Source organism: Betta splendens, chromosome 15 (genome assembly GCF_900634795.4).
Source record: "Betta splendens chromosome 15, fBetSpl5.4, whole genome shotgun sequence".
NCBI classification, from domain to species: domain Eukaryota; kingdom Metazoa; phylum Chordata; class Actinopteri; order Anabantiformes; family Osphronemidae; genus Betta; species Betta splendens.
The window spans coordinates 4,988,212-5,012,038 of record NC_040895.2 but is presented as its reverse complement, the minus strand read 5'-3'; the positions used below and the strand labels follow the sequence as shown (position 1 = coordinate 5,012,038).

General features: G+C 40.4%; 3 protein-coding genes across 6 annotated transcripts; 2 read left to right on the top strand and 1 right to left on the bottom strand.

Annotated features, from left to right (window-relative positions):
• The first annotated feature begins 27 nt into the window (after nt 1–27).
• LOC114841953 (transmembrane protein 229B-like) lies at nt 28–2,638 on the top strand. Of its 2 annotated transcripts, none has more exons than XM_029127258.3 (2): nt 28–503; nt 1,972–2,638. In XM_029127258.3, exons 1-2 carry the CDS (start codon nt 452–454, stop codon nt 2,424–2,426), a joined length of 507 nt encoding a protein of 168 aa, XP_028983091.1. In that variant the 5' UTR covers nt 28–451; the 3' UTR covers nt 2,427–2,638. The 2 variants fall into 2 exon arrangements, with proteins under 2 accessions (XP_028983091.1, XP_028983090.1); XM_029127257.3 differs by having other exon boundaries at nt 29–503; nt 1,969–2,638.
• A 484-nt stretch (nt 2,639–3,122) lies between these two features.
• Nucleotides 3,123–7,839, bottom strand: haao (3-hydroxyanthranilate 3,4-dioxygenase). The gene is made up of 10 exons (XM_029127256.2): nt 7,644–7,839; nt 7,350–7,428; nt 6,136–6,219; nt 5,933–6,039; nt 5,759–5,848; nt 5,617–5,660; nt 5,367–5,512; nt 3,758–3,826; nt 3,572–3,654; nt 3,123–3,418 (listed from the first exon to the last, which is right to left on the bottom strand). The coding sequence occupies exons 1-10, from the start codon at nt 7,727–7,729 to the stop codon at nt 3,346–3,348; spliced, it is 861 nt and encodes a 286-aa protein (XP_028983089.1). The 5' UTR covers nt 7,730–7,839; the 3' UTR covers nt 3,123–3,345.
• A 1,288-nt stretch (nt 7,840–9,127) lies between these two features.
• papolg (poly(A) polymerase gamma) lies at nt 9,128–21,838 on the top strand. Of its 3 annotated transcripts, XM_029127039.3 has the most exons (24): nt 9,129–9,530; nt 10,311–10,469; nt 10,728–10,794; nt 10,922–11,003; nt 12,698–12,807; nt 13,058–13,111; nt 13,399–13,510; nt 14,494–14,583; nt 14,751–14,889; nt 14,993–15,065; nt 16,242–16,362; nt 16,525–16,609; nt 16,969–17,022; nt 17,115–17,234; nt 17,505–17,614; nt 17,715–17,836; nt 17,929–18,086; nt 18,213–18,361; nt 18,507–18,709; nt 18,808–18,891; nt 19,001–19,060; nt 19,154–19,257; nt 19,353–19,453; nt 19,583–21,838. In XM_029127039.3, the coding sequence occupies exons 1-24, from the start codon at nt 9,514–9,516 to the stop codon at nt 19,756–19,758; spliced, it is 2,550 nt and encodes an 849-aa protein (XP_028982872.1). In that variant the 5' UTR covers nt 9,129–9,513; the 3' UTR covers nt 19,759–21,838. The 3 variants fall into 3 exon arrangements, with proteins under 3 accessions (XP_028982873.1, XP_028982872.1, XP_028982874.1); XM_029127040.3 differs by lacking the exons at nt 16,242–16,362; nt 16,525–16,609; nt 16,969–17,022; ... (9 more) ...; nt 19,353–19,453; nt 19,583–21,838 and adding an exon at nt 15,146–15,676 and having other exon boundaries at nt 9,128–9,530; XM_029127041.3 differs by lacking the exons at nt 14,993–15,065; nt 16,242–16,362; nt 16,525–16,609; ... (10 more) ...; nt 19,353–19,453; nt 19,583–21,838 and having other exon boundaries at nt 14,751–14,893.
• The last annotated feature ends 1,989 nt before the right edge of the window (nt 21,839–23,827 follow it).

Genomic DNA, 23,827 nt, shown 5'->3' with positions numbered 1-23,827 from the left:
TACCAGAGGCGTGTACTGTGAGTCAGGCTAATGCCGCTGCCCTTAAAGCCATGCTACGAGCTCCACAAACTGAATAATGACACAAAATATTAATAAGGGGAGACTCAGCTCTTCAGTTTATCATTGCGCGACAAATTTCTGAGCAGCTTCTCCGACACACCCTGCTGTGGTTCTCTGATAACCCCCCATGACCTACAGTAAGCCTGTATAAATACGCCTGTTTGCTCACTCGCTGTATCATTAAAGAGAGCGTTCATTCGCCCCATATGGCATCAATGCGTATTCTCAGGTGGTCCAGGTTTTTTCCTCTGGGCTGTGACTGAGGCATCACTGTCTCGCTGATAACATGGAGCAGCTTAATGTTTAGCCCAACATCCACACAGACAAACATGCACACACACTAGGAAGTAATAGGATTACAACGGTACAGAGACCCATATGCTGCCCAGGGATGCAGGTGAGACAGCTGAATACGACGGGAACGCAAGGTAGAAGTGACCCAGGTGAGAACTGGTGCTGTTTAAGTCATCTTAACACGATCTATGCCTGAATGTGTCATTTATTGTCACTGCTGCCTTCTCTCAGTTGCAGTCAGTGTAACGGTCCTGTGAAAGGTTAATTTATTGCTATTTTGGACACGAGTTGACTGAATTATCTAACTGACATTTAGGCTGTGCTTGACCTTTTCTACCATGTAGAGACATTCTGTTGAATACTCGATTTTCCAAATCCTTTAATTTGCTAAGCTGAGAATTAACCCGTTAATCCACATTAAAGCATATACAATGTGTGTCTGGTGGTGCAGGGATGAACCAAGATAAGAAACCGCAAAGGACAATAAAAGATGGGCTCTTCCAAATAGAAATGTTGTTAGCTGTCAAACTTTAATACAGCTAATACACTTGGCCACCGCCTAAACACATCTTGGACATAAAACCAGTGCCGTCCACCACTGTGGCTGATCAACATGCATCAGTTCATGGAAGCTACTGTACATGTAGCTGTTTACATGCCACTCCAGCCTTTAGACTACAAATGTCTGCTAATTTTATACATTCTACTTCGTACCATTATGTTTGGTTTAGGTAATATGTTTTTCCTCTCACTCTCTGAGCATGCTGAAATTGGAATCTTGGGTTTCTTTATGTCTCTTTATATTTATTCTTAGAAATCTTTGTATGTGATGTGTTTTGGTGGAATAATTATTCAATTGCATTAATTGAATGAGGTTGTGTACATTTGTATGTACCTTGTTTTAACCTCATGCTTTTCTCTCCTGCTAAATATCCTCATTTCAAATGTCTTATCACCACCACAGCCGCAATATGTGAACTCTGACCATCTGTTGTTTATACATTTTGTGGGTCTTCGTCTGATTCTATTCAGCTCTGCTCAGACTCCTCACTCGCCACTGAACTTGTCTCCACACAGGGCTCTGTCCTCTTCATCACCGGCCTTGCTCCCCTTGACAATATTCATTGTAAATTTTAAATTCACCTCGCCACACCCCCTCCCGAACCAACTGACCATCTAACATCCAAATCTGGTCCACCTCAAACTTTCTAAAACTAAACTGCGATTAAAAAAACTACTTTGACAGAGTTTCAACAGAATTGAAGGAGTCTGGGTGTCATCTTCAAAATTAATCATTACATTCCCACATCAAACATAGAATAGAATCAGAATTCTCCATCCACAGCCTTGCACCTCGATCTGCTCCACATCATCACCTCTCAGATTCCCCCCTTCCATCTCACTATCCCCTCTCTGCCTCAACACCACAGGGATACTGGAACTTATTCCTACCTTACTATTTTCTATAATTTACTATCCTGTTTTATTCTATGCAGTGTATTATATTCATATGAAGTTCAGTTCCTCGTCGTTAATTATGCAGTAACTTTGCAAAGGTTAATAAGAAGTTTGTGTAACATATAAATGCCACATTTCCATGTTTTTGAATCCCAGCAGATCAGCTTGGCAGCAGCTCAAGCCGGCCTCTGTCTGCTCTGGCCCGTCTCTACATGTATGCGCTGCATGGCTGCCTCTGTGAGCTGGCCTTCACTGCTGCATGGGACTGGTGCGGCACCCGGGATTGGAGGTTGGCAGGTCATAGCAGCCTGTGGGCGCTGCCTATGTACGCCACAGCTCTCTACCTCATGGAGAGCCTTCGGGCCCGTCTGCTGACCCGGCATCAGCCGCTGCCTGTGCGTCTCATGGCCTACACCGTCTTCATCTACGTGTGGGAGTTCAGCTGGGGTACAGGCCTGAGGCTGCTGGGGGCTTGTCCCTGGGACTACTCAGGCTATAGGTTCAACCTGCGAGGACTAGTGACTTTGGAATATGCCCTGCCCTGGGCCGTGGCAGCGTTTATAGCAGAACAGCATGTGATCAGGAACACTCTAAGGATACGATTGGACAACTAAGCATTCATGAGTGTGGAACCAGCCACTAAATATTTATGGTCATTGTTAAAGGGACCCTGGGATTTTATGAGGTTTGATTTCTTTATAAAATGTTGGTACCTGATCTGTGTCATTACAAATATTAAAAAAGTATGTACTGTAAGCTGTAAAAGACTGATAATGCTTTAGTTTGTTATGGTTTTATTTGGGAATAAACTCAGATGTGTCCTCAAGTGGTAGTTTTAGTTCTTCTTTCTCAAAATGTTCCACTTCTGCCTCAAACCTTAAGTGGTTCACTACAAATTGGAACTGTTTAAGGACCAAATGTACACATAATTTTAGTTCCTTTGCCAAGGTCCGTCTGTGTCCAGCCAATCCTTACATACTTTATGTTCACCACTGTAACATTAGAGCTGCTCAGCTTTCCCCTTAAAGAGAACTGCTGCATGTAACATATACAGCGAAATCCAACTGCATCACCAGTGAACGTCTACACGTTCTACAAAATTATACAGTGACGATTAAATACAATCATAGGAGGATGATTAATAACAGGTGATGTTCTAGGCTCATAAATTTAACTAGCATGACTGGACTGGGTCTGGGACGACGGTGTTACAGAATTATACAAATTAGTGGTCATTCTTCTCTCTACGGTCCCACGATCATGCCTAAAACCTAGTGATTGTTTCTATTTAAATGCAATACAGAAGTACATTTGATGTAATTCCTTTATCTTACTATATCAAAGTGCACTTTACAATTATCCACAGATTCTTGAGCACGTTAATACTGAAATGGGCCTGAGTTAATTTTTTACACATAACAGAAGCTTCTAACATATATGATTTCCAGATATATACTGTATGTGATAAGACTGAACACTGACAGATCAAGGTGTAGTGTGGGTACAGAACTATGTTTGAATAACAGGTCACGTTCAGGATCTCTTCCGCTCAGGGTTCTGAACCACAAACAGGGCAATGGCCCCCTCTTCTCTCTGCCATCGGTACCTAAAAAAGACAAAGCAGTTTTACTGCTCAGAATTTGTGACATATTGAAAACAACATCTCAAGTCACTTTCAATAATCTCACTTTCCAATTTCCTCTTAATTAGGTGTGTCCTTTCTGGATGGAAATGTCACTGATTGCCAAAAATGACTCACTTGCTGTGTTCAGGAATGAGTAAACTGTCCCCTGCAGACAATGTGAACTCCTTCTCGTTCACAGTGACTTTTGATAATCCCTCCTGATAAATGGTGAGAAAAAAAGATGAGAAGGAAAACGTACAAAAGGTGCTTCCAGATCTCTGGAATGTACCAAGTATCAAAACAAACACTTAGGGAACATACCAGTTGCCAAATCCAGACATCGCTTTGACGCACCGCTGTCTCTGTCAGTCCAGAACCAAACACCATCGCCTGACAAGGCATGAGAGTAATGGCTTTTTTAAATCTCTTTTAAAAACGCAGCGCAGGGAAATCAGAGGGGATTTCCCCAAGCAGGAAGACGTCTCTGGTCTGTTTCACTTTGACAAATACATTAGGTTTAAGACTGCATTCAGGAAGAAAGTGTGTAATCATGTCTGAAAGCGCTGTTGTTATGAGTCTTTAAAACCTTTATAATTCCATATAATCTTGTTTGGGCAACGACCACCACTGGATTTGTATCAAATATATTAATTACCAGTATGATTATAGGCTCTGCTATTGACTTCATATGTTAAGACAGATGAGTACAGCCTGGTCTATGGAAAACTGGAGTACACAGTTTAAATGCTATTGAAATAAAATTAAAAAGATGTAAGACATTAAGAGTAGCAAGGAAAGAAAAAACTTAAATCTGTGTCAGTAATACTTTACACCCTACATAAGAGAAGGGGGTTTTAACAAAACAGCCCTTAAGGAAGGATTAAAGATTAACATGATTATGATTTTAACATGATTGACTCTGCAAATGTATCAAACACAAAGCAGCGATCAGTGCTCTGTCCTCACTCTGTGGCAAAGCACCAGACTCAAGCTCCAACTCGAGTGACATGAAAAGGTGCCTTTAGTGGGATCAAAGTACCGATCGAGTGGAACCAACTGACACTCAAGGCTAACAATGGACCTGGCTGACTGAATGGCATTCACATCCACCTTTTCTGCATTTAATTATTTGGTCTAAGTATTAAAAATCAGAGCAAGGCTGGAGACAAGACAACAAACTACTATCATTTATAAATATTAAAATTAAATCACAACTAGGCAGTTACTAAAATTGAGAATAACTGCAATGCAGGAAAAAACTAAATGGTGTAAGAACATAATGAATGCTGGAGCTAATAAACTCGCTTCAATAGAAACAATACTGACTGACTAGAAAGAAACTGGCTAAGATACAAACCATGGAGAAACACGCGTGGAGAATGGGAAAACAAGGAACTGGAACGAACAAGCGACCAAACACAGTAGACTTGGTATCAAAGGACAATACAGTAAACCTTTATGAATATAAATATAAATATAGACACAAGCTAGAATAAACAGAACACCTGTTAAAGAGCCTGTTGTCTTTATCTTGTATGAGAAACTTTATACCCATCAGGTGAAAAAACTGAATAGAAATAGGAAACCAGCGTCGGTTTTTCTGCCAAGGAAACAGATTTTCACTGGAATTACACTGGAAGTTAAGTCATGGCATCAGGATTACGTTTTTCCTGGGCAGTCTTGATTCAATTTCCACACATCACCTGAATAACTGAGAATCCAAAGTGACGTCCTGACAACGTATGTTACTAAGAGGTAGTAAGAGTGATACTGCCCCTGTTTCCTGGAAAGTGTGTGTAGGTGCTCAAAGACACAATAAAGGTCTTTGTAAATCTGACACATATATGAATAGAGCTTAAAATAAGGCTGATCCACCTCAATTGCCTTGTCTTGCCACTGAAACATTTTTAGAATCCCGTATTCGTTGTACCTCCGTTTCAAACTGAGCTCCGAACATGTCGACGCTTCTGCCACTGGCCAGCGTTGGCCTCTGTTTGTCCAGCCAGCCTTTGAAGGAGAAAGGCGCCATCACGTTCATAGTATTCAGCTGGAAGGGAGTCTCTCGGAAGACTTCATCTGGTCATCCAACGACAACAACCAAGCACGTTCAGAACAAAATATACAGGGATTATTAAATCCCAATTTCAGCAGGAATCATAAGACATTTCAAAACAGCTCACTTGGATCAGGCTTTCCTGTTTTATTCTGCTTTGATGCCATGAACCTGCAGATATAAAATCAATACTTTGGTATTGAAACAATAACCCAATCTAAAGGTCAGTTTGTAGGTACTATAACAGCAGTGGACTGAAGTGGACGTACTCTTTTATCACTGGCACCAGTTGTGTTCCCAGATCGTGACAGTAGAACCATTTCTCAAACAGGGTATCAGTGGTGTTGTCCACATAGTACCTGAGACACAGGCTTGTTTAAATGCTGCTTTGAATCAATTAAAACGGCTGCAAAGAACAGAAGAGAGGGGCTGGTGTAGTTAACCTCAGGCAGTCGGTCTCAGTCAGCAGTCGTCTCCTCTCGATCACCAGTCCCACAGTGTTGGCGTCTCTCTGGGGGGAGTGTGGGATTCGAGCAGGAAGCAGGAACATCTACAAACGCAGAACAAAAAACAGACGTGCTAATCGCAGCTGTTACAACTTGATTATGAGCAAAGAAGCAACATGCTAGGTGAAGTTGAAGCTCACCTCTCCCTCCCTAATGTGCACATCCTTGTGTTTGCCGTTCTCAATCACCTTCAGGCACATGTCTCCCTTCAGCTGGTAGAACAACTGTTTAAGGAGAGGGTGGAACACAAAGATGAACAATGTTGAATTAATGGGGGCTTCAGGCTACGGCTACTGTCGTGTCACAGCCAAATTTCTAACTGAGCTGGGATAGAAAACCCTGGTAGATGAACCACAACGTACGTGTGATGTGCATGATTAATTTACTGATTTACTAATTTATTTGTCTTCTTTTATATAGGAATTGTCCAGTATTCATTTAAAAAAATACTATACATCGCATTTACTAGGAAAATGTATGTTTTATGTGATAATTAAATATTTACAGTGACGGCGTAAAGCTTATTGCCTGTTTTTTACACAACATGCTGTATCTTACCAAAATTACTTTGACACTGTCAACTTCAAAATCCACTTTGCAGTACTAACAACATTATATAATGCAAAAAAAAAACTTTTCTGCTTCTAATGGTGTCTTTAAATTAATGAAAAACCTTATAGACTGACCTCAGTGTATAAAAACTGTTGAGCTATGAAATAGCTGCTCAACAGCGACATCTACAAGTCATCCGCATTACTGTGGTTTCATTTTAGCGATTTATTATCTAAACTGCAATTCTACAGTCTTAGTTTAGTGCGTGACTCACAATCGTGACTTCATGTCACGTGATACTTCCTCCTAACATCGCTACAGTGGGGACCGCGTGGGTTCATTGTACTTTATCCTGAAATGCAGCATAGTTGGGCTTTCAGGGTGTTTTTAACATGAACGGACTTTACTGGATTATAGCTTTATTAATATGTGATAGTTTTGAATTACCTGAACAATGAAAAACAACTTAAAACAATGAAACTAAAATGCCTGTAAATACTGTCAGTAAGTGAGAGTCAAGGAAAAAATGTGGCACTGCAGCATTGTTCCTCCTGATCAGTGGCTGGAGGTATTTAATTCTGATTAGATTTCCTTGTAATTAAACTTGTGGTGGAAGAAATTGTTAGCTTATAGTTTGATTAAAATATATTTGAATATAGTGAAGTAAACAATTTAATATTTTACCTTGTTTTTTATGGTCTGAGAAAAATGTAAAAGATTGAAAAACTAATCCATGCTTTAATAATGTTTAACTACAACAGTCTTCACTGGGCTTTAAACCATGAGAATCTTTGTCTCTTACCTCCTCCCCTTCCTCTATATGATAATCCTTCCTTGTATTTGGACCACCAACAAACATGATATTCAGCTGGGAAAAGTGCCTGAGAACTCAAAGACAAGTATTTACAGTCATTCACTTCAACTCCTCAAATGGTCGGTGGAATATCTAGTTGCACAATCTCCGCACAAAAGCTGTGCACTTTTAAGCAAAGATAGTTTCATTCTGAGTTGTCAAATTATAATCTGTTTATAAGGAAGAATCCCCTGGAACTTTTACACATTGACCAATATGACTATTATCAAATGCAGCACTCACATCAGCTTGTTGCACACGGGTGGCAGAAAAGCATTCTGGTTCTCTGCGATCCACTTCTCCACATGAACAAGAAGACTGTTACTCATTTTTTTTAGTTTTAGTTTTAGTTTTGATTGCGTTTTATTCTGCAATGTCGAGCCTCTGACAGATCTGTCGCACACACTAGGTTGAACAATGACACCGAAAGTTCAAACTGCAGGAGTGTGTGTGTGCAGCTGGGGAGGAGCTCCAGTTCCTAAAACAGGTTAAAGGTTACTCTCAGTGTAATGATTAGTTATGTAGCACAGTGTCTGGCTCCACTGATTAGACTGGTAAATAAAGTAAATAATAATATAGTTTTATCTATATTTATAGTTACATTTTTAATGGTAGTTATACTACTAATACAGTAATAGTCTAGTCCACATAAACAGGCATTTAGTTAGTTCCTAAAATTCCATCTGCATCATTTTCTAGTGAGGAGGTGCTCCCTGGTGGACACATCAAACACAACACTTTGACTTTTCTATGTATTTTCATTTTGCACCGTCTGCATCAAACGGGTTCATGTTTAAAAAATACATGCAAAATAATTGTACAAGTGATCTGGACTGACTGGGCGCCGCCAATGTCAGTATTGGTCTAAGCAGCAGCTTTTGTTATGCTTTAGTTACAGTAGTCTCAACTCAATCACCAATTCTTCAGTCAGCAGAATCAGTGTAGAAAAGTTAACCAGAGCTGGCCCAGGGCCCAGCTTCCCTGGAGCATGTTTGACCATTGTAAGCCTAGGCGAACATCCCAGTGGTCAGTAATCAGTGTGAGTGTCACAATATTGACCTTTAGAACTCTTTGATGGCAACAAGTTGTGGTGCATCCTTAAGTCTGTTATTAAGAGAAGGCTGGATGCAACCTTCCTTCATTCCCATCCCTCTTGTCTAGATACAGTTGGCATATAGTTTCCGTTGTTTTGTTTTACCCTTACATATTATGAAAACGTTTAGTCAGTAAAAATGTGCAGTTCTGAGTAAAATCACTGTCCCAAAATGCAAAACACTGAAAACCTTATTGGTTGTATTTATTGGTTGAGAATAGTCAGAATAATGTCAGAATAGTAATGCATTTAAATGAAACATTAGAACAAAATACAGACACAGACAAATTCAAATCCCAGCGTTACCATTTTACATTACAACCTAATTAAACCTATTCTACTTATTAGAAATCTTTTCAAATACAAAAAAGATCGCTGACATTTGTGCGATTAATTACATTTATTTAAATAGCCTCCGGTAACAAACTGAACATTGGTGGGTAATGAATATAGGAGAGTACGAAGAACTTTTTTGTGTTATTTGCATTTGCTTACACTAACGGTACCTTACATGCAAAACAAAAGCAGTAGGCGTGGGTGTTGCAACGACTCCTTTGCGCCCACCCTCGGGGCTGTTGCGGGCGACATGTTGCCGCTAAGCGCTGGAAAACGCTGGGCCTGGGCTGGGTCACGTGACTTTCGGCCTCTCGGCGGGGAGGGGCTTCCTGACTGGAGGTGCTCGGCGTGCGGCGCGCGGCCGTTGTTTCCCATAAATACCTTTACACTTGTTGTTTTTTGTATTTGCAAAAGATAGCTGTAGCATCGAGTTTACGCGCGCACCGGCGCTATCCGAAATACATTGCGTTTTGTAAACGAATTTGGTATGATTGCTGCCTCGGGATTACGAAGTCAAGCGTTTTCTTGAAGAAGTGATTCCGGTTCAGTGGGAAGGTTTGAACTGTTCACTGGAAAGTGACCATTGTTGTAATCAGGTCGAAGCTGTAATCATTTCCACTTACTGAGTTTTTTAGTTTTTTACGAGTTTATAGTCGAAAATCAGCGCAAGCTTCATAAGGTGTCATGAAAGAAATGTCAAGGTAAGTCGTGCATGTGGCAAAATGTTCACTCATAAGCGTCATTTCTCGCGTGAAACAGTGTCTTAAAGAATAGGCTAAAAGCTATCGTTAGCCAACTGTCACAACAACCAAACAAGGCCTGGAGCCACCGTTGTTAGCTAGCTTGTTTGTTTGTGGTTGACGGTCGTAAGTTTTCTTTAAGTGAACGTTTGCCGCTCGCCGTTATTTGAGAGCATGTCGACTCTTGGAAGGTTTTCGTTTGAAAGTATACCATTGGGCAAACATTCTTCCGTAGCGGCTCGCTAACGTTTGCTAACTTGCTAAAGCAAGCCAATCTGTTAGCATTACCTAGCGCTTGGAACCTGTTTGTAGCATGTCGGCTAACCCTCGCTTTCAGCCACTCGAGGAAAAAACTCAGCGCCTTTATTACAAACTTGGTAACATTGTTTTTCCAATTTAGTTTAATGGAAATATAAAGTCACAAGTGTGCATTTTCCTTGAGTGCCGTAAGTGAATCACCTCTAGCAGCATGTGGCTAAGTGTTTACACATGTGTTCGCGCTCGTGTTATAAGAACAGAAACATCCAGACAGCATCAATGTGCACATCGGAGTTCTGTGGGACAATGAATGCCGTAGACTAAACTTGGCTACTGGTCGCTTTTTATCACCTTTTTCAACATTTGAGAACTTGTCTGTGGATCCAGGAGCCTTACTACATAATAGCGTTTGTGAGCTTGTGCCCGAACAGTGGATTCGTGTATTGCGACTAACTAGTTTCTAATGTCTGTGTTCCCTCGCAGCACTATGCCTAGTGGGCAGCAGCCTCAGAAACACTATGGCATCACTTCAGCCATCAGCCTTGCACCACCCCGAGAAATAGACCACCAGTACACCGACAAACTATGTGATGCTATGAAACCTTTTGGGGTCTTTGAAGATGAAGACGAATTGAACCATAGGTAAGGAATCTCAAAATAATTTTGTTTGACTAACAGTTGTCATCTTTGATTATATGTCTCTCATTACAGCTATAGAGTTTTTTTCACACACGTGATCACCTGGAATGTAAAGCCCAGGCTTCTCTGTAGTTTTATTGTCATTACTTGGTATAGATACATCTAGGTCAGCATTTGTTGTAAATGGTACATTGCTTGCTCAATATGTATTTGAAACTTACTTTTAGTGTCACAGTGTGATTATTTTGTTTCTCCTTACAGACTTGCAGTTCTTGGGAAATTAAATAACTTTGTTAAAGAATGGATTGCAGAGATCAGTGAACTAAAGGTATGTTGCTCTTATAAACGTTAAGATATAAAGGGAGATTCGTTACATGAAGCAGTTCTAAGCCTCTTGTGCCCTGAGAGGGAAAAATCATCACTAACATTGTCCTCTATGCTTTTCTTCAACACAGAACCTTCCACCATCAGCTATTAGCTGTGTTGGCGGCAAGATATTTACATTTGGGTCTTACCGTCTTGGCGTTCATACAAAAGGTATGTAAAGTTTTGTGAAACAAGCAAGAAAAACAAGACAATCTTGAGTTATATACAACACACAAAATCTATACTTGATACATTGACCTTGATGCACTGATGGCACTAATTTTTGCAGTCCAAGAACAAACTAAATTATTTAAAACTTCTAGCTTACTTGTACATTAAAGATAGTGGATTAATTGGGTGTGCAGATTTGACAGAGTCCACGCAGGACTCTTGTCTCTGTTGAGACTTGCAGTCAATCAAGTTGGGATCTTATGCAAGTCTCCTGACAATAAAGATTACATTGTGTACTATATGATTTGTCTGTATTGGCCTGACATGACAGAGTTGGTGGCAGCACGCCATTCTGCCAAAGCAGGTATGCATCATTGTTTTGGAAAGCTCAGTTTGCGCCAACCCTAGTAAACATAATGTGGCCATTGTCATATTTATCTGCTCTAGTGTTTTCAAAAGACTAGGTTTAAGCTCTGATGACTGCATAAACACTGGCTGACAGTGGGCTGGAGGTATATGTGAATGTGGTCCGGAGTATAAGCTTAAAGGTCAAGTGAGACAAGAAGGAGCCAATTGTACTTCAACAGAATATATTCTATTACAAATGACTATAGGAGTGAGGTCACATACAGACAGAAGCTTTTTTTATTGACTTAGTTTTGCTTTTACTCTTAATTAAAATAAGACAACTCTTTGGTAAATTTTGCAAGCAGTAGGTACAATTATTGGTCAGATTTTCTCAGATCAGAGCTGCTTTAGAACAGCCAATAGCTGCAAACACCAGACTGGTGTTTTGGTGTAGTGATTTCCACTACTCTGACTTAAATTATCTTAGAGGTGTGTGAATGGGAGTAGTAAACCATGTGTCCTTCAGCCTTCCAGGGGTGGTTCACCGTTAATCCCCATACACCTGAAAAGAGCAGAACTATAACAATCAACAAACACACACAATGGAAATGATTTCAGATACAGTTGTATCCGTATTTCATGGTGCAGCAGATTAAGAGTGACTGCTGGTAAACATGTCTCATTGATGAACCTATCCTTCTAGCAGGTAGTAGTAGTTGTTAAAAGCTAGACCAATGGAACAGTTTAACTATAGGAGTTCATCGTCTTTTTCTTTTATTTTGTTCCTGTTTTTAGTTTAATAAAAAATAACAAATAATTTTAGAGAATGTTAAATGAAACGCGCTTTAGTGGCAGTTCAGTAATTACTTTTTAAATTGTGAAATTTAAATTATTTTAAGCAACGGAAAGAATTATTTTCTGTCCCTGTTATTATTTTTACAACTTGCACAATGTAAATATAAAAAATTGGGGTAATGTTCCTTTTCAAGTTCATATTCCAAATTAGCCTCGCCCTCAATCTGTTGGCCTTTTAGTGCTCCTCCTGGGAAACTTACCCAGGTGTTTGATTTGACATTGACAGTTTTTGGTTTTGCGCTATGGTGTTAAATGCCTTACATGTATATCCTGAGACTGTCCTGAGTGGTGGCCCAAATCATTATTTGGATAGAGTGAATAAATCTTTTTCAGCTTAACATCAGCTCTGATTGAGCCCTTGTTCAATGTTTGCCCATGTTTTATTACAGTCTTTGACCTTGACTGTAGCCACTTTGTCTAGAGTTCTTATCAACATTTTAGCCTGTTGAGCACCACAAGATTGCACTGATCAAAGTGCCTGTTTGTTACAGGAGCGGATATTGATGCCTTATGTGTGGCCCCGCGCCACGTAGAGAGAAGTGACTTTTTCCAGTCATTCTTTGAGAAATTGAAACAGCACGAAGAGATCAAAGATTTGAGGGTAAGTCTTTTGTTGTTTGACATGTCCTTAATAGAACATAATATAACAAAACATGTATACTTGTATACCTAAAGAATATATTTGCGCAATGCATCAGACCATAAAACATTGTTTGCTGTTATATTTTTATACTCTGCATGATTGCAATCTGTACCTCAATTGATAATTGTATTCATAATGGTAATCAGCCACATGACACATCACATCCCAGATTGGTGTTTTTGATTTATTCTTTTCCTTTTGCTCCAAGGCTGTTGAGGACGCCTTTGTACCGGTGATAAAATTCAAATTTGATGGAATAGAGGTAAGCAAACCATTTGCGCTGCCTGGATAAGAAATTTGACAAAACACAATGACAATCAGTTTAAATCCAAATTAAAGTAACTACAGATGTGTTCTTTCTATGTAGGCACCAATGGTGGATTTAATACATTATGTAGTATTTGAATATTTAAATGGTACTTCTGTAGTATATTTTTAGGTGTCTGATTCAAAAGAAAAGGCGCTTTTTGTGATTTTAAAAATTAGATACATTTTATGTTTGTTGTTTTTTTTTTTTTTTTTTTTTTTAATCTATATTCTTTTCTCCAGATTGATCTGCTTTTTGCTAGACTGGCCTTACAGTCCATCCCAGACAACCTGGACCTAAGGGGAGATTCTATCCTGAGAAACTTGGACATTCGGTGTATCCGTAGCCTTAATGGTACACACTCACACACACACACACACACACACACACACAGTTTTATCTTGGTGGGGACTCACCTTTGACAATGCATTCTCTAGCCTTAAACGCAATTCTAACCTTAGCCGTTAAATCCCTTTTTTGACCCTCAAACAGGCCTTCATTTGTCCGGTTGTGGTGGCCAGCCAAATGTCCCCACTTTATATTAAATGTCTCCACTTTGGTAGAAAAACAAGGTCTTTTGTCCCCACTTTGGTGTAAATGCTAGGTACACACACACACATGAAATGTGTAGTTAGACTCAAGGTGATTCCAGTGGGGTTTTTTTTCTTGCTGGTATTTTAAGTGCAAGGTTAGAGTAAAAAGGTGTGAGGAAATAAAGGGCCAACCTTTTAAACAGGTACAGCAAAAGTTATTGGTTTAGTTGTAAACCCTACTTCCATTCAAAGGACCTTTAGCTTGGTTTAATGTGCAAGTGTCTGCTCAAGCTCTATTAGGGGGGCTGCTGTCTCAGCACTGTCTGCCGGTGAGGTTAGGGGTTTAATTCTTAGCTGTGGCTGTTTTTGAACCCATTGAAGGTTTATGCTTGTCTTATAACTACTGCAGCATTGTCTAGACTGTTTTTTTTTTTGTTTTTTGTTTTTTGTTTTTTTAAGGCAAGAGTGTCTCTCTTTGCTCATTACCTTGACCAGGTGTGTTTATTCAATCAGCAACTTAGTGTCACACTGCTGCCTTAACGCCCTATCATGATCAGTGGTAAATGGGTTTCTATAGATTTGTAATCAGTCTTTCTTGAGGTATTATGTTCCTCTGCCCTAGCACAATGTAGTCACAAACATTCTTTGTGGTAGGGATGGTTTTAATCTGGTAAAAAGTAGTCCAGTCAAGTCCTTTTTTTTTTTTTTTATTCATTTTATTTTATTTTTTTAATTTTGACACAAACTGTGTGGCATGGTTGTCTAATGATGTCTGATGAAAATCCTTCTCTGTCTTAAATGCAGGCTGTCGAGTCACTGATGAAATTTTGTACCTGGTGCCAAACAAAGAAAACTTCAGACTGACGTTGAGAGCCATTAAACTATGGGCAAAGCGTAAGTTTGTTTTATTTATTTGTTAGCATGTTGTGTCCACGAGTCGCATTCTGTTAGATCATCAAATATGTCAGTTGCAGAACTAATCCACCCAGTTCAGTGTCCATACATAGTTAAGTGGGATACAGTACTATTTTTAACACGTCACTACCGTGCGTTGTCTGCAGGTCGTGGCATCTACTCCAACATGCTGGGATTTCTAGGTGGAGTCTCGTGGGCGATGCTGGTGGCCCGCACCTGCCAACTTTACCCCAATGCTGTTGCTGCCACACTTGTCCACAAGTTCTTCTTAGTTTTCTCTAAATGGTGAGACTAATATCAATTTCCACTTGGTGGCAGTATTTCAACAGTTTTGCAGCAATGGACAGTCTTGTATTTATTTAATAAGTGTTTAATTTCCTCTCTGCAGGGAGTGGCCAAATCCTGTGCTATTGAAACAACCAGAGGACAGTAATCTGAATTTACCCGTGTGGGACCCCAGAGTGAGTATAGCTGCTGTGTTTTTGCTTGCATGTGTTTGTAATTTAATAAGCCTTCAAATTCAATTAAATCTGCTTTACAGACACTGGGCAGGAATAATGCCCCTATTTTGTAGTTTTTTGTTGTTGTTTTTTTTTTAAACCACTTATTTATGTCACGTCATTCATCTTATGTGACTGTTATAATGATCGGGGCCCTCATCACAAGTTCCAGCTCTCTTAAGGTTTCTCTGGGTAGCTTGAAGCAAGAAACACTTCCCTCCTGGACATCTTTCAGACACAAAGTTACTGAAAATAAGTTGGTGGTAAAATAGTACCTCAGGGTTTGTCTTATTTATTTGAACCATATTTAAAAACTGCAACCAAATTCTGTGTGCTGAGAGAAACCATAACCAAACTGTGTGCAGGGCAGTAAATGTTTACACACTTCTTTGTCATGATTTACCCAAAACCCATTCAAAATTAAAAGCCTGATAATTTCTTGTTAGGATTTTTTTTCCATTTTATAGTTTCCTCTCCCTAACTAGATGGTTTGCATTATTGAAAACATTCTAGTCGTTGTAACTGTTGTCATGGTTGTAGTGATTTTCAGCAATAAATACATTTTATCTGTTCATTTGTGTCGTTTGAGTTCAGTCACAGTTAGTGCAACTGGTGAAAAGTATGATTAAAAGTCAAACGTTATATACAATATTTGAATATAATTGATTGTTTATATATAATCAATTATTCCTGCTTACTATGATGCATAGTAGTATGAGTTGGAGTATACATTTATATGTGAACAGTTAAAGGCAGAAACAAATATTGCATGATGACGATATAAGGAAAAATGACTGCATGCAAAATGGTTCACGTTTTACTGGATTACTGTCACACTGTTTACAGCAGAACTGGACAGCCTTCATGTACTTTGACAAACACATCTAATTAAAAAAAAATCCTCACTCCTTGCATCACTTTAGGAAAAAATGCAAATAAGGGAAACATGAAGATAGTGAAATCGATTGGGATGTGCTGTGTGTGGGTTGTGAGGCGTTTGGTGTCAGTGTTTTTCGTTGTGTGGGTGTGAAGCCTTCCCTGCTCGTTTACAAACAGTGGGTGGAGTGTGCTCGTGTAGGTGACGGCTTCTGTTCCTGCAGAGAAAACCAACCGAGGTGCCTTGTGCCTTGTTTTTAGGTGAACCCATCGGACAGATACCACCTGATGCCCATCATCACACCCGCCTACCCCCAGCAGAACTCCACGTACAATGTGTCCACGTCCACGCGTACCATCATGAGTGAGGAGTTCAAATACGGTAATGTGGACTTTCACCAGTTAAATGGCACCAAGACAGTTAGGTTGTCCAAAGAAAATCTATAAACAATCTGCTTGACAGGTTCTTGAAAACATAGTTAAGTTCTGAGTTTGTGTTATTGTTGAAGTGACACGCCTTTGTCCATCTGTGTTTCATGAACAGGTCTCAGTGTTACAGACGAGATTCTTCAGGGAAAAGCAGAATGGCCCAAACTCTTCGAGCCACCCAACTTTTTCCAAAAATACAAGTATGTTTATTATCAGTTAAAGGTTTGATAAATACCCTGCATATGCGGGCGGTGGAGATGAAGTGAATTGCACACTTTTTGGCATTATTTAAAGGCAGTAAGCATCAAAAATATTTTCTTCAACCATAACCGATCTGCCAGGCCACAGACTATGTTTTCAAAGCTTAAACTGGATGATTTTTTTTTTTTTCCCTGACCAAATTTTATGATGGCATTTGGGAGGATTTGACTCATCCACATGTGGACAGAATTTAGTCTTTATGAAAGTTCAACCCACAGGTTAAAAAGTATCAACCAAGTCTGTTACTGTCCCTTGATGTGATGAGTTATAGTTATTTACATTGTGATTTGTGCCACAGGCATTACATCGTTCTAACTGCCAGTGCGTCGACGGAAGAAAACCACTTAGAATGGTGAGTATCAAAATGAATAGACCTAAGTTAAACAAATCATTTTTGGAGTCAGTCAGGATTTGAAGATAACTTGTTATGCCGCTACCATTCAGGATTGGTCTGGTGGAGTCGAAGATCCGTGTTCTGGTGGGAAACCTGGAGAGAAATGAGTACATTACCCTGGCTCACGTGAACCCGCAGTCTTTCCCAGGGTCCAAAGAGAATCGTAACGAGTGAGTTCAGTTTGCCACATGACAAAGAATTAGGAAAGTTCAGGACCAGTGTACTGTTGATTTCTTTTTTTTTCTTTTTTTTTTTTTTTTTTTTAACAACACCATTATTTCAACAAACTGTCATCTGTGTGTAGATATATATTAGATAAATGAGAAGAGTTGGATGATGGCAGCTAAGAGAAGGCATTATTTGTGTTCATGTAACCCTAACCTAAGCTCAAATACTGTAGTCTGCAACTGTTGTTTTTATGTTTCGTGTTTCTGAAACAGGAATGACTTTGTTTCCATGTGGTTCATTGGGATCATCTTCAAGAAAGTGGAGAATGCAGAAAGTGTGAACATTGACCTGACATTCGACATCCAGTCCTTCACAGACACTGGTAGGACTTGTACCCGCTGTATAATAAATGGCCAGTAAGCACAAGGATTATTCAGTAAGAGTTGTGACTTTGTCTTAACATGACATGTTGTTTCCTGCAGTGTACAGACAAGCCAACAACATCAACATGCTGAAGGATGGAATGAAGATTGAGGCAACACATGTAAAAAAGAAGCAGCTCCACCAGTATCTTCCTCCTGAATTGGTGCAGAAAAAGAAGAGGGTAAGGCATCTATGATTCTGTATCATTCTGTGTTGACTTGTTACCATTCTTCCATTGTGTTGTTTTTGTTCAATTGTCTTTCTTCTTCTCAGAGCATAGCAGAGTTGAACCGTAGCTCTAATGGAGGGAGCTCAAAGAGGATGTCTCTGGACAGTAGTCACCTGGACACCTCTAGAGACACGGACTCGGGTACTCCTTTGAGTTCCCCGGCCAGCAAACCCTCAAAACCTGCATCAGACACAGATGACAGGTATGAACCTTAGACCATCATCTCTCTGTTCTCTGCAATATTTATACCATAACCTGTAAGTCTTCATAACAGCCCTGCTGAAAGCTATGTGGTCAATAGCTTTTTTTATGCATGTTATTTTCCCAGTGTCAGTCCCCCTAAACAGCCTTTTGTGGAAGGCTCCCCGGCACCTAGTGCAGCACCCAGTGCAGCGCCTACCGTGACCCCCAGTGCAGCACCCAGTGCAGCATCAGCTGCTAAAGACCAGGGCATGTCTATCCCCGTCATTGGTTCAAGTGAGTTCCTAGTGACAATGACAAACAGTTAATTAAGCATGGAAATTAATGTAATCTTCTTCTCTGTAGTAGGGTGGTATAAAAGTTAATTATTCAGTGACTGCATGAAGAGTCCAACATCAACTAAATGCCTTTCATTCTGCAGAGCCCCCGGTTAAAGCAAGGCCTCCTTCCCCACCATCCAGCACCTCTGTCACCACAGTGCTCAGTGGCAGCTTAAAGCCCAACGCCAGCAGCAGCCCCAAGGAGGAGCCCAACGGGCTGGAGGACTCTGTCAACGGAGCTCCTACCAAGAGACCACACTCGCCTACACCAGAGGATCTGGCAAAGAGACCCAAAGACACAGAGGTAGAGAAGAGTGCTTGTGGAGATCTTCTGAATGCTGTTATCAAAAGCTGGCTAAGATTGTGATTGGCTCGTTTTTTTGTTTTTGTTTGCTGTTGTAGGCGGTATCTAATGACGACTCTACGTTTAAAGAGCCATATCCTCCATCCTCCGACGGCTTTACACATGGGGAAGGACCCGATATTGTATGTCTCATATTTCCATATTTCTTCCTCCTTACATGTTCAGTTTGTGGAGTTGAAAAAAGAAAGGAAGCTAAATTTTATTTTTCACATTCTGCCTTTCCACCATTAGACTCCTCTTTCTGGATCAAAGGCTAAGCCCATTCCAACCATTGATACCTCAAGAACACAGGTAAGATCTTCTTTGAAGCCCTTTGAATACCCTAGCATTGTGACTTTAAATCAGTGTGTGGTGTTTAGAACTGTGGCTGTGTGTTTACCTCAGAGACTTCCCAGCATGGAGCTGCCAGATGCCTCCTCGCCTCTTCCAGCCAGCAATACATGTCGTGTTGTAAAAAATTCAATTAAACTGGCCCTCAACCGCCACAAGTGAGTTTGAGTTTTTAACAATACTTGGGAGCCTTGATCTCTTTGTTGTCCAATAGCATTTCTAACATGTATGTCTTTGTTTAAATTCAATTTAGCATCACACCTCCCAAGCCCCCAGTTTTTGAAGGCACCCTCACCACAGATGCACCTCCTACCTGTGAAGAGAAGGGCATGTCTATCCCAGTCATTGGATCAAGTGAGTGTGATTTATTTATTTTCTTTAGTTTGGCATTTCTTCCACTGACAGTGCCACACAGTGTGCAAAAAAACTAAATTGTCAGATGACAATTGGTCACTGTTGTCTAATCAGTTTCTCTCTGTGTAGAACATGTGGCATCTAAACACATGGCCCCCCCCATCGGGAGCTCCATCCCCACATTAGTGAGCCGTGGAGCCGACCCGCTAAATGGAGCAGGCTCCAAGAGACCCCACTCCCCCTCTCTGGAGGAGCAGGCCAAGAGGCTAAAAGAAACTGAGAAAGCCAGAATCCATATAGCTTGAACACAGCCTGGCAGGTTGGATTCATACAGACACACAGGTGGGGCTTTACAGTTAAGTCAAACACCGAGAAGATAACTTCACGAAGGGACGGGGCAGCGTGTTCAGGCCGGCCCCGTCTCTCGAGTGACGCAGCAGAACGGACACGTCTCCTTGAATCTCAAGAGATTACAGGTTTGCCAGTGGCTAGGCGATTCGGTCAATGTTGTCTGGGCCCTGGGCCACTCTCTCATATCAGAGGGCATTTCACACAGCTCTCTGGAGGTTTCTAACCTGAGAGCTCAAGCAGCAGTTTTTTACTTGTCTTCTCCCTGAGTGTTTAAAGTGTACACAGTACAGACAGAAAAGGATCTGTTCTTCTGTTGATTTCCCCCCTCTTATCCCAGGTAATGTTTTAAACAGCCCTGAACCTTTGACACTTGCTGCACATGCTTATGGTGTATGCAAAGTTTTTGGTTTCTTTTTTTTCCCTCCTACCCTATACAGAAATATGTACAGTAAATGTTGATGTAAATAACTTTTTGTCTTAAAGCAAAAGATATCTGTTAAGTCTTTTGACGATAGTAGTTTTATCTAAAAAGAAAAAAAAGTTTAAAAAACGTGTTTTGTTTAGTTTTTTTTTTCTGCATTGTTTGTTTTTCTGTACTGCTTGTCCCAAAAAATGTCTACAGCCCAGGGTATTTTTGTATACACTGTATTGGTTTGGATACAGTTACAAGGAGGGTTTCTTGTGGGTTTGCTTCAGTATAACAGAAATGACCACCCAAAGCTGGACACCAGGTTAGAATTGAACTTGTGTAGGTAGGTGACCTCTCAGGTGCAAGCGGGAGCAGGGAAGTTTCACTACAACAGGAAACATGCATTTGTGTTTGCATGTGATTAAACAGGTTTGAAGCTTTTTCACTCACTTTTCATTACCAGGAATGAGAGAACTTAACCTTGGAGGAACCGTATCAAAATGCAACATCAGTTCTTCTCTTCAGTGTAGCTTTGTAACGGTGCAGTGTCACCTGATGTTAACTGTGCATTTAAATCCTACTTAGGTAAGTGTAATAGACATGACAACACGAATGCTGGGAAGTTGCAAGAAAAGGTTTTAACATAAGTTGTGTACGTGCCTGTGGGTGATGGATTGTTCGACTCCTAAAATTGTCCTCTGGTCCATCAGGAAGGCTTAAAAGAACTAAAACTTATCCCCACCCCACCCTCACTATGCCATCACGGTCTGTTTGCTAGAGAAGCTTAGTCCTGGTGAAGCAAAGCTCTGATTGTTTTTTGTGTTTCATGTCTATGAAAGGTTCTGTGTGGGGAAAAAATGGTTCAAAGCTTTTTGACAAGTTGTGCTGGTGTGTGTGCGTCTGTGTGCACACGTGTGCATGCATATCTGGTTGATTGTGTGTGAGAGCGTGCATGCATAGATGGTTGTGTCAGTGTTGGGAGACAGACAGAATTCCCTTCATTTGGGTGTTTAACCCTCTGCGCCTCCTGTGGAGGTTCTTAAAAAGGTATCTCCTGGGGCCACAGGTGGGGGTGAGGTGGGTTAGGAGGCAACGTCTTTTCCTTTTCCTGCTTTGAGGCCCCAACTCCAACTTTATTGTCTGAAGCTGGGCGTATTTGTGTTTGATTCCAGCACAGAGGAATATATGTATACAACAAAAATGTAAAGTGATGCTAAAGAAGTGCCCTCTTTATTGGAGGAGGTAGATTTGGGACACAGGCTCTTTTTTCCAGCATCGGTTTCCCCAATGACAAAATGTACAGTTTTTTTTTTTTTTTGGTTGTTTTTTTTTTTTTTTCCAAAAGGCATATTATTCATTATTTGGGGTTTTCTTATCACTTTATTTATATTTTCATATTTGTACCATGTGACTCTTTTTTTTTTTTTATAACATTCATAGCAGGTAGGTCTTTTCGAACAGTATCTGCACCACTCTGTTTCAAGCTCATGTTTTGCTCTTTGAAAACATTTAACAAAACAGGTCATTTAGATGTTTGTTTCTAAAATGTACTGAAAGGGTATTTTTGTATGTGTTTATCACTTCCTTTAAACGAATCTGTACACCCATTAAACCCCTAAAGACTCCTCGTTTCGTGTCAATTAATGTTTCAGTGATAATGTTGGTAAAATCAAGGTATGTATGTATGTTAAATTTATGCAATGAAAAGATTTCTAGGCAGTCTTCAACTGACAAGAGGAATAAGACTAGAGTCTTCAGAGCAGCTAATAAACAAATGTAATTATGTTAGTGGTGGTTCCAAAGGTATAGACTGAACTTTTGTCAACACGAGGATGTAGTGATAAGTGAGAAACCCTTGAGTACAGCATTTCATTGAAGCTGGTTTTGTTGTGCCTTTAAATAAAGCCTAATAAAACACTTTGCAGCGTTCCTCTTGCATTGTGGCAAATGTGGACCTAACCACCATCCACCTAACAACCACCCAATCCTAAACAATGGCAAAATAAAGATAAGAGATAAGATGGTGTTTTATTTGCCGCACAATGGAGAAATTTCCAAATTGCAGCAGCAGTACAGTTATTAAACAAGAGCAGGATAATAATAATGTCTGGATATTGCACAGAATAAAAGATTGCCCAAACATTTAGATGGTGACTACAGTATAAGGTGAGGCTAGTTACACTTGTAGTAACAATTACAAATATCAGTGATTCCCTGGGAGCAGCTTAGATTGTGAAGTCTTAGAGCAGCAGGTAGAAACGGCCTACGGTGTCATTCCTCCAGACACTTAGGATGTATCAGTCTGTCACTGAAGGAGCTGCATAGTGATGACACCGTTTCATACAGGGGGTGGGCATTGTTCTCCATCATGGATCATAGCTTAGCTACCATTCTCCTTTCTCCCACCTCCTGCACTGAATCAAGAGGCAGCCCCAGAAGGGAGCTGGCCTTCCTGACCAACTTCTCCAGTCGCCTCCGGTCTGCTGCTGAGATGCTGCTGCACCAGCAGACCACTCCATAAAAGATGGCTGATGCCACCACAGAGTCATAGAAGGTCTTTAGGAGTGGTCCCTGGACTCCAAAAGACCTCAGTCTCCTTACCAGATAGAGTCTGCTCTGTCCTTTTTTATACAGTGCGTCTGTATTGTGTGACCAGGAGCTGGTTCTTGCTCTTCAGAAGGTCCCCTCCACCACACACACCGGTGAACATCCAGATTTCAGACGTTAAGTCTGTGGACACATTTAAACACCTGGGTGTTCACCTCGACAATAAACTGGACTGGTCAAAAAACATGGACGCTCTGTATAAGAAGTAAACTACCACCAGTAAACTAACATCCATCATGGAGAGCCCACCCCCTGCACCACACGGTAGAGGCTGTGAGCAGCTCAGTGCAGGAAGGAGCGCTACCGCAGGTCACTCCTCCCCACAGACATCAGGCTCTACAACATATCACTACAGTGACACACTTTATGGACCTACACCGTGTATTCCATTCCATTCTTTGTTGTTGGTTGTTGCTGCTGTTTCTGACATTGTTTTTATACTCATTGGTATTCACTGGTTATATTATCGTTGTTGTTGTGTAATTTAAAAAATGTTTTACTTGATTTTTTTACTTAAAATATTACTTGATTTTACTTGATTTACAGTTTTTATTTTTTCCTGTATTGTTAATACTGCTGCTGTTATTTCCATACTGTTCCTCTTTTATCCAATTATCAAATTTTATTTTTATTGTAAACTTGGCCAATAGTTTTTAATAAATGCGAAAGAGACAATTTGGGTTGTCGATGGCGTCATTCTGTATTCAGGTGTTGGAACATCTAGTGCCCTTTATTCGTTTACATGTATCGTGTAGTCTGTTGTCATCAGTGTGTGAATGTGAGTGTGAATGGGTGAATGAGAAGTAGTGTAAAGCGCTTTGGATCCCTGAAGGGTGCTTAAAGCGCTATATAAGTACAGACCATTTTTTATGTATTCATTCTGTCGGCGCATTTCTCTTTTTTAAACTCAAGCATCGATCCAATTTATACAGTCCCGTTTAACACGAGCTCCCTCGCTTCACCCTTGTCTGGCCGTGTCGCTCGGTTTGCTTGTTTTTTTTCCCATA

Bases quoted from the DNA above. Each gene is read 5' to 3' on its own strand.
- haao (XM_029127256.2), bottom strand. From the start codon at position 7,729: ATGAGTAACAGTCTTCTTGTTCATGTGGAGAAGTGGATCGCAGAGAAC. The intron at 5,849-5,932 runs GTTAACTACACC...CCTGTGTCTCAG, and splicing joins ACTGAGACCGACTGCCTGAG to GTACTATGTGGACAACACCA. The intron at 3,827-5,366 runs GTACAACGAATA...ATGCCTTGTCAG, and splicing joins GAGCTCAGTTTGAAACGGAG to GCGATGGTGTTTGGTTCTGG.
- LOC114841953 (XM_029127257.3), top strand. From the start codon at position 452: ATGCAGGTGAGACAGCTGAATACGACGGGAACGCAAGGTAGAAGTGAC. The intron at 504-1,968 runs GTGAGAACTGGT...TTTGAATCCCAG, and splicing joins GCAAGGTAGAAGTGACCCAG to CAGATCAGCTTGGCAGCAGC.
- papolg (XM_029127039.3), top strand. The intron at 18,087-18,212 runs GTATGAACCTTA...TTATTTTCCCAG, and splicing joins GCATCAGACACAGATGACAG to TGTCAGTCCCCCTAAACAGC. The intron at 19,061-19,153 runs GTAAGATCTTCT...TGTTTACCTCAG, and splicing joins TTGATACCTCAAGAACACAG to AGACTTCCCAGCATGGAGCT.